The 10,790-nt window shown below is 33.7% G+C and overlaps 3 protein-coding genes across 5 annotated transcripts; 2 read left to right on the top strand and 1 right to left on the bottom strand.

Annotated features, from left to right (window-relative positions):
* Positions 1 to 1,314: 1,314 nt before the first annotated feature.
* Positions 1,315 to 4,978, top strand: LOC110814069 (imidazoleglycerol-phosphate dehydratase 1, chloroplastic). The gene is made up of 8 exons (XM_022041389.2): positions 1,315 to 1,617; positions 1,755 to 1,876; positions 2,176 to 2,280; positions 2,790 to 2,882; positions 3,385 to 3,459; positions 3,666 to 3,728; positions 3,988 to 4,097; positions 4,560 to 4,978. Exons 1-8 carry the CDS (start codon positions 1,383 to 1,385, stop codon positions 4,585 to 4,587), a joined length of 831 nt encoding a protein of 276 aa, XP_021897081.1. The 5' UTR covers positions 1,315 to 1,382; the 3' UTR covers positions 4,588 to 4,978.
* LPA19 (photosystem II 11 kDa protein-like protein) lies at positions 4,957 to 7,341 on the bottom strand. Of its 3 annotated transcripts, none has more exons than XM_088215132.1 (4): positions 7,121 to 7,341; positions 6,790 to 6,912; positions 5,442 to 5,857; positions 4,957 to 5,362 (listed from the first exon to the last, which is right to left on the bottom strand). In XM_088215132.1, exons 2-4 carry the CDS (start codon positions 6,848 to 6,850, stop codon positions 5,225 to 5,227), a joined length of 615 nt encoding a protein of 204 aa, XP_088071258.1. In that variant the 5' UTR covers positions 6,851 to 6,912; positions 7,121 to 7,341; the 3' UTR covers positions 4,957 to 5,224. The 3 variants fall into 3 exon arrangements, with proteins under 3 accessions (XP_088071258.1, XP_021897082.2, XP_088071259.1); XM_022041390.2 differs by having other exon boundaries at positions 6,790 to 6,908; positions 7,121 to 7,256; XM_088215133.1 differs by lacking the exon at positions 7,121 to 7,341 and having other exon boundaries at positions 5,442 to 5,841.
* A 28-nt stretch (positions 7,342 to 7,369) lies between these two features.
* On the top strand, positions 7,370 to 10,507 carry LOC110814072 (small ribosomal subunit protein uS13z/uS13y/uS13x-like). Its single transcript, XM_022041391.2, has 4 exons — positions 7,370 to 7,511; positions 7,617 to 7,777; positions 8,677 to 8,865; positions 9,990 to 10,507. Exons 1-4 carry the CDS (start codon positions 7,509 to 7,511, stop codon positions 10,093 to 10,095), a joined length of 459 nt encoding a protein of 152 aa, XP_021897083.1. The 5' UTR covers positions 7,370 to 7,508; the 3' UTR covers positions 10,096 to 10,507.
* The last annotated feature ends 283 nt before the right edge of the window (positions 10,508 to 10,790 follow it).

The following is a 10,790-nucleotide window of genomic DNA, read 5'->3' on the forward strand; positions in this document are numbered from 1 at the left end:
TTTTCTACTTCAATTATAAACTAAAAATATGAAACATTTGTGATTCAATTCACATTACTACATATTATTCTTCCTAGTCTTATGCAATTTGTCTCATTTGTATAGTTTATATAGAATTAAACGTGTAGATGTTCATTACAACAAAAATACTTTATGAATTGTCTCGCATAAGTCAATTACGTGTAAAGTTGCTTCAATATCAAGCATAGAAGATTCATCATGAACTAGGCGCATATTAATTTTTAGATTGAGGTTACTGCAATCGTCTTGTATGTGTTCTATCATGTGTTGATATTATCAACTTATCAATATTCTTGTATCATATAAAAGTAATCTTTACGCATGGTGTAAAGTTTGTAAAAGAAGTTAATATTAATTAATAATTTGTTATTATTTAAAAAAATATGTCCTATTTGATTGCTGATATTTAATCGAAAAATCTTTTTTTAACGAAGAGAATAATTGTTTATAAAAAAATTTTTAATTAAATGTATGAGATCAAGTTATCCAATCATATTATGTAATGATAAATAGATATGAGATTTAATATATTGTTGTTGATGATTATGTGTATTTAAAATATAATATGATAAAGAAAAACCTTATGTGGGAAAACTATTCATAGAAATATTTATTTATGGAATTGATTCATTTAAGGGAAACTTGTTTTCAAATGGAATTGCTAGTAATATTTGGTTAAACCAATTCTATAGAAATATAATATTACATGGTTACCAAATATTCTTATTTCTTAATTGGTATCAATATGCATTTAAAATTAGTAAAATAATTTAACCTAGAATAATATTTAATTTTCTAGAAATTTTGATATATATATATATATATAAGCAAACAAACAATCATTTGATTTGTTAAAAAATTAAATTAAACAAAAAGATTAAAAACTTGTTTCTTATATGAAGTTGAGGAAACACCTTCAACAAATATTTATTAACAATTTTATTTACCATTATATTTTTAAAAATAAATTAAATAAAAATAATGTAGTTCAATATACTAATGCTTGAATATCATATAATGGGTTAAGAAAATAAAAAAATAAAAAATAGTAGTTTTTTTTTATTTAATTTTTTAAGTTTAATTCAAACCTAATTTAATTAAAATGACCAAAGCAATATACACATGGTATCTAACATAACATTTAGAAGAAAAATAAATCATAAATTTAAATCAGTCCATCAAATACTAAATCAATAATTTAAAAAAAATATAAAGATTAATTTGAAATAAAATTAAATAAAAAATTAATTAGAGCAAAAGTTAAGAATATAAGAACATAACGATATTTTGACCGAAGAGAATTTGGATTTTGAAGTAGAAAAGCCAACGGCCTCTTGTGTCCATTCTCCGACACTTCAAAAATGGAGCTTTCTGCTGCTTCTGCCCGCCTAAGCTGCTACTCTTCTTGGCAAACCAGACCTCGGGTTTGCGTTTTTCATCCAACTGGCGCTCTAAACTTTTCTCTTCGACAATCTCTCTTCTCATTTAAAAACCATTACCGCACGCAAATGGACTCTCGCTCTCATGAAACTCTCTCTTGTGCTTCACTTCCCCAGAGCAACGCCTCTCCTGTAACTTCTCCACAATCCCACTCAGGTAAACCGAAGAGATAAAAACCCTAAATTTATTTTCTTCCAAACTGATTAGTATTCAGCTTTTCTTTTTCTCTTTTATCCTTCCTTCCCTCTCCGCCATCTTTTTAAGGGTTTCGTGGGATTTTCTTCTGTCGATAGATCGAATTGGAGAAGTTAAGAGAGTGACGAAAGAGACGAATGTGTCGGTGAAGATTAACCTGGATGGTACTGGGATTACTGACAGTTGTACTGGCATTCCCTTTCTTGATCATATGTTAGATGTATGTTACCATTTGGGTTATTCATTTTAGAACAATTCGTTTATATGACCGCTTTGACTTTCAATGTGGAATGTTTAATTGCTGTTTGGTTAATGTTAGAAAATTATCTAATAGGGTTGGAAACGAAAGCCCTCTGCTTTTATTAGTTGAATATGAATATGTTCTTGATATTTAGTACCGTATATGTTTACCAATTATTGTTTATATGTACTGAGTATATTGATTTTTTCCATATTTTTTTCCCTTCTTTTGGAATCTGGTATGTTGCGTTTAATTGTTCTTTTGGTTGTTTATTTTAGCAACTTGCTTCACATGGGTTATTTGATGTCCACGTAAAGGCCACTGGTGACATTCACATTGATGATCATCACACAAATGAAGATGTTGCTCTCGCCATTGGAACAGTGAGGACTCTATCTCAGCTTTTTCATAACAAGCTTGAGTTTCAGCGAATCAATTTGCTTTCTATAATTGACCTCATTAGAAAGAATTTTAGTTTTCCCGTCAGTACTAGCATTTGAAGTTCTAATTCCTTAATTGTATGTTGGTCTTACCCATGGAACCACCTTAGTGGTGGTGAAGGCGTATATGGTTAAGTAGGAGGTCTAGGTTTGTTTCCAAAAACCTAACATCAGAGGATATGGCATTTTTTTGGTTAATCCTTTTCATTCAAATGGGATTTTGTTGTATACCCGTGTGGCTTGTTGGGGATATGATAATGAATTCACTCTTGGGAGCAGCAACTATGATTCAAATTGAATATTCCATAATAGGTTATTCCTTTGGCCACGCTTGGGGGAACAACTATGATGTTCGTCCCTGTGGCTTACCTTTTTTTTCCTTTTCTTTTTTGTTAAAAAAGGTCTTATAATGGCACCATGGGCAAATCATATGGCTTTTATTTTGTCTGCAGGCCTTGCTGCAAGCGCTTGATGACAGGAAAGGGATTAACCGATTTGGTGACTTCACAGCTCCACTTGATGAAGCATTGATACATGTTTCACTGGTATGATTGGTATAATTAACTTGTATGGATGATCATGTCATTGTAATTTCGGGTAAATATTGTAACTGAAGTCCAGATTTTTATTTCCATAAATACCCAAAAACAAAAGGTATGATGTCTGATTAATCTAGTGGCCAGGGCTTTCAAATTAAATGCGACCAAGTATGAATGGAGTTATGTATATCACCTGCAATTTCAACCCGAAAGAAGCACTATATGATTCAAAATTTGTTTATCCTCTTGATCTGTAAGTTTACATGCATCTAGTGTTCCAAGTGAAGATTTGGTCCAAACAAATAGGAACTGGTAAGGAGTGACAATTTGCAAATTGTGCTAACTAATCAAACTCTCAGGGATAGGCTTTGCAAGTGTAGATTCCAAATACTGTATTTTGACTCACAGTTATTCATGTATGCTATATTATTAGCAGTGCCTATGTCATGTTCTGCACATTGCTTTCTGTAACCATCTTGCTTATTGATGAGAGATTCTTTTGTTTCAGGATTTATCTGGAAGACCACATTTAAGTTATGATTTGCAGATTCCAACTGAAAGAGTTGGAAAGTATGACACACAGGTTGCTTACTTCTTTTTCTTCTCTCTCATCTACTCCAGTTGAAGAGTGCTGGTGGAAGTTTACTCTCTGGAAATGTCAACTTATTATGATACTGCATGTGTTAGAGTGTCTTAATCCTGCAATTTATGCTGTTCAATTTCCCTTCTTTCGGTTTGTTTTTGTAATCCTCTGAAACTAGCTTAATTTTTAAATCCTCCTATTTGTAGCTGGTGGAGCACTTTTTCCAGTCTCTGGTGAATACTTCTGGTATGACACTTCACATCCGGCAGGTAATAATAGTGTAGAGCTTCTAAAAGTCGTTTTCCCCCCAAAAAAATTAAAACAAATAAAAAAAGAAACCATAGTCAAATAAATACTTGTCATATTAAGCAGTCTGCAGCCCTTCCGTGCTTTAAAAGAACTTTTGTGCAATTTAAATCACTATTGACTTATTGTTTGCTAATAAAATTTTCATGGGGCTCTTGCATTACCTTTCTTTTTGTTTCTAGTATTGTGTTCTTGAGTCTGATGTTCAATTTTGGTTTGCAGCTTGCTGGAAAGAATTCTCACCACATCATTGAGGCAACCTTCAAAGCTTTTGCTAGGGCTCTTCGACAAGCAACAGAGTATGATCCTCGTCGCCGTGGAACCATACCGAGGTTTGATATTGTATTTTTTGAATCTGTACCGCATATTGAAGTATACTACAAAGTATAAATATGCTGTGCATCCTTGTTTCTTGCTATTATTTTCATGTTCAGGTGTGAGTAACAAATGTGATTGTGCACTGTAGTTCTTCTTGAACATCTTGTCCTTACTGTATGGCACTGAAAGGTTATAGTTGTTGTCTTGAAGAGATATATTCAGCATTTTTTCTCCAAACTCGATTGAAATAGAGGCATAAGTATGGACATGTGCATTCCATGATATTTGTTGTCACATAGATGTATGTATCATTTGAGGGTATGATTAATGTTTTTGCAACAAAATTAAGTTTGTAATCCTTGTTTTCAGATTTCGTTCTTGTAGAAATTTTTAAGTGGTACTTGTATAAATAATGTTATCTGTTCTCTTAATCCAAGTGAGTAATTTGAATCTGAAATTTTAATTTTTATGTGCAGCTCTAAGGGGGTTCTATTACGATCTTAGCACTTTTTGAGCAATAAGCAGATGTCCACTTAAGCGAAATTATATGCACATGGATGCATTTGTGGTCATTATTTGGTGACTTACTTTAGTAAAAGATCAAGATATGATATTTGATTGTGCGGTTCAGTTGTCAACATTGAGAAAGCAGAGTTGGTTGTGCTTATTTATCCTTAAGCAGTGCGGTGCTGGGAACTGTGTATTTGTTAGCAATAGAGTTTTCCCCAAGACTCTTCTCTTTGTTGTTGGAAAATGTTATCTGCTTTAGTTTCCCGGGTCTGTTGAAGTTAAATGGATAAACTGGGATTTTTTGGACGTGTGATGGCCCCCAGATATTGATACCAAAAAACTTTTCCAAGGGGAAAATGAAAATCATTCAAATTTTCTACTGTTATTGGGTTCTTATGGTTGTACAAAGTTCTATTACAAGATAAGGTAGATACTTGTTTTCACATAAATACTATTGCAAAGAATACAATGTACTCCACTTTATTTTGCTACAGCTGGATATACAGACTCAATTACGATGCACTTCAACTAGGTAACAAACCACACTTAAGTAAATTAGCCTGGATTTGACATCCTGTTATTTGGTGGTCCAAACTGATGAAGATTATCAACTGGTGCCCCCTGATCAGATTCACAAATAGTCTTCAGCTGTATCCAGATCCTTCAATATTTCCGACTTAACCTCCTCAGGAAGAATGGCAGAAGGCCCTGCCTTGGAGTAAAAGCTGGCCAAAGATCTGATTGCTTTTTCAAGTTCAACGTATGATTCCTGCAAAGGAACACCAAGATAAAGCAACCAAACCCACAAAGGATCTCAAGTTAAAGCAGACTGACAAAAAGACACATACTTCACTGATCACTGCCTGTTGTCCCTTCCAATTGCTTAAATAATCTCGAATGGATTCCTTTGCAGCATCTGCTGTTCTCCTAAACTTAGTTAGGTCCTTGGGATCTTCCTTTAATGATTCACGCAATGTCTTTACAACTTCTCTCGCTGACTTCAAGTATGCCTTGGGCAACAATTTTCCAGATTTTGTTTTCTCGTTAGGATCAAACAGTGATTTAACGGTGCCAAGGACTCCTTCATCCTCTTTCTCCTTGCTGTTCGACTTTTCCTCAGCCCAAACTGGTAATGGCATCAAGCTACTGCTGTTAATGGCCAGAATAATGACCAATGATGGAGTTGCAGAAATCATGACATTCCGACGGCTTGATATAACTTGTTCACATTGTGAGATGGATTGACACCTGGGTAGCAGTTTATCTGTTATTTGCAGAGGAACTGTCAATACAGGAATGAAGATGAAGATGGAGAAGCACATTGGGGATGGCAGCATGTGGAGTTTTTGCGACAAGAGTAACGTTCAGCTGATAACCATAAAATGGTTATAGAAAGAAAATGTGTACTGGTCATAAGTTAGTCGGTTTATTGACATCCCAGTTTTAGAGTTAGGATCTGGGGTGATGAGCAAGATGTGAGAAATACTAAGGGGGCAACACTCTTCTCAGCAAAAATATGGGCTTACCTATTGTCTCCAAGACTCCTTCTAATCACCAATACATAGGGTTAAATTGAATGTTAAAAATTCAAATCTCATTAAAAATGTAAAATGTATGACTTTATGAATGTAATATATATTAACGTTAATCAATTTATAATGTTTGATTCAATAAAATTAAAAATTTAACTTCTAATATATTAGCGAAATTGTAGCAAGATAAATATTTTGGAATGTTTAGGTTCTATTGGTTGAAACAAATATAACGGGTGAAAAATAAATAAGTTGATATTAATCGACTTATAATATTTAATTCAAGAATATAAAATATTTAGATCACTAGTGTAGTTGTGGAAGTATAGTTAAAAAAATATTTTGGGACAGTTAGTTCTCTTAGTTGGAACAAAGTGAACATATCGAAAAACCCGACCTCACATTTCAATTCCAAAACGAAAAAGCAATAGAGGCTGGAGATCACTTGTACTAACAGTTTAAACTAGTTGACCTCAGAAGTTTGGAATTTGGTCTCCCAATGCTAATAGCAAGTTCAATAATTGACTTGAACGAGATAACAAATTAACTCAAATATTCTTTTTAACCAAATTGGCTTATGAACGTTTGAGAAAACAGTGATTAATTGCTCGAATTCAACCATCATCCCTCCTTTGGCAGTGAAAACAGATTTGAATTTACTTACATTGATCATCAAGTTTCTGCAGTGTTTTGGAAATATTTGGGAAGCATATCTTGGCAGCCATCTTCTTCTCCTTCAACCAACACTTACATAATCTTCATTCTACTGAACTGCAGCAATCTCTTTCTTGAATTCACACAGCATGAAATAGAAATCAGTCTCCTATTCAACCTCCTACCCTACAACACTACTCTGAAACAACTAAAGGAGAAACGGCTTATGAATTGCACAATGCAATATGCTATAACTCTTCGTTTCTTACTTCGATGAACAATAGCTACTTAATCAATAGAGATAAGATATAAGGAACAAGTTTATCCAGTCGTCTTCTTACCTTCTTTTGCAGGAGGGAGACCCGCTTTCTCTTCTTCAATTTCTCTTCAACATCTTTTCAGGATTTCGCTCCTTTATCTGGTTCCGAATGGCCGAACGGCTATGCTTTTTGGTTGAAGAATAGGGACAAATTAGTCATTTCAAGCTCAGTACTTTGGCTTTTAATTTTATAAAAAAAATTTCCAATCCAACGGCCACTAGACTTTAATCTCCGACCTCATCATTAAACTATACAGATTATATTTGTCTCTGCGTAACACCCTAAATATTCTCTGGAGGCAGGGTTTAAGTTAGAACGAACACCCCCAGCTAGACCTAGACGAGCTTCTCCCTTCTGTTGGCTGAAAACTTGTACGTAAGAATCCTAAAACGGAAACAGAAGAGTAGACATGGTTAGTACTGCATGTTCACTTCGCTAATCTTCAGATTACTAGTTTCATATTATCTGCTATAGAATCTCTGATGTCGGTTCTGTTTGTTTGCATAAATTTCATTAGTCGCTTGTGGCGAACGAGGACTTTCAACATATACTTCGTGTACTGAATACGAACGTCGATGGTAAACAGAAGATCATGTTTGCTCTCACCTCTATCAAAGGTATTGGTCGCCGTTTCGCCAATGTCGTGTGCAAGAAAGCCGATGTCGACATGAACAAAAGGTTCGCCTCTTCTCAGTCTCCCTCGTCACTTTGTATCGATGTCCAAAGTGAAATTTAAGATTGAATTTGGCTTTTGATTTGATTGGTGAACTGTTCGGTTTTTATTTGCTTTTGGTATTTGGGTTATTATTTCTTTGGTTACCTACTTACTGTACCTTTTCTGGCGTTACTTGCAATGACGTTTTTGTAGCTTCGTTCTTCTGCTATAATGGATGAAGTTCAAATTTGTTATCGAATTGTTTGGATCCGAACATGATTTTTCTTCCTAGATTTGAATCTCACTGAAAGAAATAAAACCCGCCACATAGGTTGATCAGTCTACTGGTTTCACTTTTAGTTATGTGCTTCTGTTCTTTACAATTCAAATCTGAGTTGAGAACATTGTTTTCCTTGGTCCAGCTAATGTCCTTTGTGTTTGGCCTATATTTTGGTTTCTTTTCTTCTATATTTCGTATGAAGCTTGTGTTGTTTTGCTTGTTCTTATCCATATGCCTTTTTCCCAAACAATTGGAACGTATTACAATCATTTTATCTGCAAATGACTCAATAGTTAATTTATTTATAAGTAAGGTTTTATGTCTGAATTAATCATAAAATCTTTAAATATTTTGAATTGGTACATTTGAAATACGAACAGTTCAACTATTTCTTTGCTCTTAACTTATGAGTTTATTTTCAGATTTGATAGATCTTAAAATTAGCTTCTTCAATTTTATGTGAAATTAGGCTCAAAATTAACTTAATGGTAAAAAAAAAAAACTTTCAAACATTAAAATTATAGATTTGAAAATGTAAGGCACATTATATATATTTATAGATACTTGTAGATTTGTTTTTTTTCCTAGTGATATTGTTTTGGCTTGAGCTTTACTAGAATTTTTCTTAATTGGTTTATTCAGAGCCGGTGAACTATCTGCCGCTGAACTGGAGAACCTGATGTCCATTGTGGCAAATCCTCGCCAGTACAAGATCCCTGATTGGTTTCTGAACAGGCAAAAGGATTACAAGGATGGCAAGTATTCACAGCTTGTCTCCAATGCATTGGACATGAAGCTTAGGGATGATCTCGAGCGCTTAAAAAAGATCAGGTTTGTTGTTATTGACGTTGTACTTAAATACATACTTAGTTGGCATAAATAGTGATCATCTAAAGGGGGTGAATAAGTGATTCAAGAATAATCTGTATAAGTTTGAAATTGTCACAAGGAAAAATGGTATAGAATAAATTAAAGATAAGGTAAGTAGAGTAGTTATTTATAATGGTTTGAAATCTTTAAATGATATACATTTGCTACCTTGACTACCTAGATGTAATGTAGAGGTAATTCAAGAATAATATGTATAATTTTAAAAAGTATCACAAGGAAAAAATGATAATGGAATAAGTTAGAAACAATAAAGTAAAGAACATAATTATTTATGGAGGTCAGGTCTTCAAAGTATTTACACGCACTACCTTGACCACCTCAAGGGGTAAATGGGTGATTCAAGAATCACGTGCATAATTTTAAAGATTACCACAAGGAAAAATATTATTTGACTAAATTGAAAAGAGTAAATTAAATAATATGATTATTTAGGAATATTCAGTCTTCAAATGATATACATCCATTACCTTGACCTCCATTAACTAAGGATTTCTACACTTTACTTAAAAATGAATTACACAGTAGTTTCCAATGGCTAAGGCATAACTAAAAACCCCATGCTTTCAGTAGCTTAACTGCAATCATTCTCTATTTTTCAATTGTTTGGGTAGAACGAATTTCCTAGCTTTTCAATGATTTAGGTAGAATAATGACTTCTAAATTTGTTTTGGCACAACCCAACTCTATTAACTTAGACTTTCCTGGAAGTCTGGAATTACAATCAGTCAATAACAAACCTCTTGAAGGTTGATTTCATGAATTGGAAGTTATAAGCACCAACTTAAACTTTCACTTATTTTCTCCAATGCTTCTCCAACCTATTCTCTAGTTCGTTCTGTAATTTTCTTTCTCTTCTAGTTGACTGTTCCTTTATATAGAGAATGGGACCTCCAATTATGGAAGGAGGATCTAAGAAATAAATTTTTCAAGTACTGAAATTGTCCAGTTCTTCTATTTATCTATATCTCCATTGGTTAGTAGTAAAAGGCAATTAATGGATCTACTTCATATTAGCTATTGCTGCATTTTTAGTATTAAGCACAGACTTGGTTTTTTAATGACAGGAACCACCGAGGCCTGCGACACTACTGGGGTCTCCGGGTTCGTGGACAGCACACAAAAACAACTGGCCGCAGGGGGAAGACTGTCGGTGTCTCGAAGAAACGATAAGTTGGTGTCCACTTTTGTGGGAAAGTGCTCCAAATGCCGACTTCTGTTATTGGGTTTCTCTCAGTTTCATAGTGTGTTTTTTTGTTGAGTAGAAGTTTTTACTCTGGTATATACTGTTGCCTTTGAACCATAGTTTTGTTTTCAAAGACATTCTATGAGATGAATATAATTATAAAGAATGTTAAGCGATGAAAATGGGTTTTTGTTTGTTGAGCTTGTTAATGTTGGGGGGCTAATTGGCATGGAGGCTTGGTTTTACTCGGTTCAGTTCTTGGGTATGTGCAAGCCTCGCGTACGTATCATGTTTATATTTAATCATGATATAGTCCCGGCGGTTGCTGACATGCTGCCTCCTTTTTACTCCATTTTGATTTGGCATGATATGAATTGAAATTGAGACGATTTGATTTGATTGTTGACTTGGATTTTATTCTTGCTCGGTTCTCGGTTTGATATAGTTTTAGACTAGCGAACACCTTAATTTACATGTTAAATTAACTCATGATGGAATGTGATATTGTTGTTTCTTTGGATGATCGTATCATATGTCATTTTACTATAATGTTGTATCCAAAGTAGAAATATGATATATTTTTCTTTCTCCTAACCTTTTTTATTTTGTAAGATCTTGATAGACCCGGAATTTCTTGTGAGAAAGTAATCTTATAGGGGCATATATATTCTACCTCTTAAAA

The sequence above is a fragment of the Carica papaya genome, chromosome 3 (genome assembly GCF_054855325.1).
Source record: "Carica papaya isolate Zhongbai chromosome 3, ASM5485532v1, whole genome shotgun sequence".
In the NCBI taxonomy this organism is placed as follows: domain Eukaryota; kingdom Viridiplantae; phylum Streptophyta; class Magnoliopsida; order Brassicales; family Caricaceae; genus Carica; species Carica papaya.

Bases quoted from the DNA above. Each gene is read 5' to 3' on its own strand.
- LOC110814072 (XM_022041391.2), top strand. The intron at 7,778-8,676 runs GTTCGCCTCTTC...TGGTTTATTCAG, and splicing joins GATGTCGACATGAACAAAAG to AGCCGGTGAACTATCTGCCG. The intron at 8,866-9,989 runs GTTTGTTGTTAT...TTTTAATGACAG, and splicing joins GAGCGCTTAAAAAAGATCAG to GAACCACCGAGGCCTGCGAC.
- LOC110814069 (XM_022041389.2), top strand. From the start codon at position 1,383: ATGGAGCTTTCTGCTGCTTCTGCCCGCCTAAGCTGCTACTCTTCTTGG. The intron at 1,618-1,754 runs GTAAACCGAAGA...TTCTGTCGATAG, and splicing joins TTCTCCACAATCCCACTCAG to ATCGAATTGGAGAAGTTAAG. The intron at 1,877-2,175 runs GTATGTTACCAT...TGTTTATTTTAG, and splicing joins TTCTTGATCATATGTTAGAT to CAACTTGCTTCACATGGGTT.
- LPA19 (XM_088215132.1), bottom strand. From the start codon at position 6,850: ATGGCTGCCAAGATATGCTTCCCAAATATTTCCAAAACACTGCAGAAA. The intron at 5,858-6,789 runs GTAAGTAAATTC...TGCAAATAACAG, and splicing joins GCAGAAACTTGATGATCAAT to ATAAACTGCTACCCAGGTGT. The intron at 5,363-5,441 runs GTATGTGTCTTT...GTTCCTTTGCAG, and splicing joins AACAGGCAGTGATCAGTGAA to GAATCATACGTTGAACTTGA.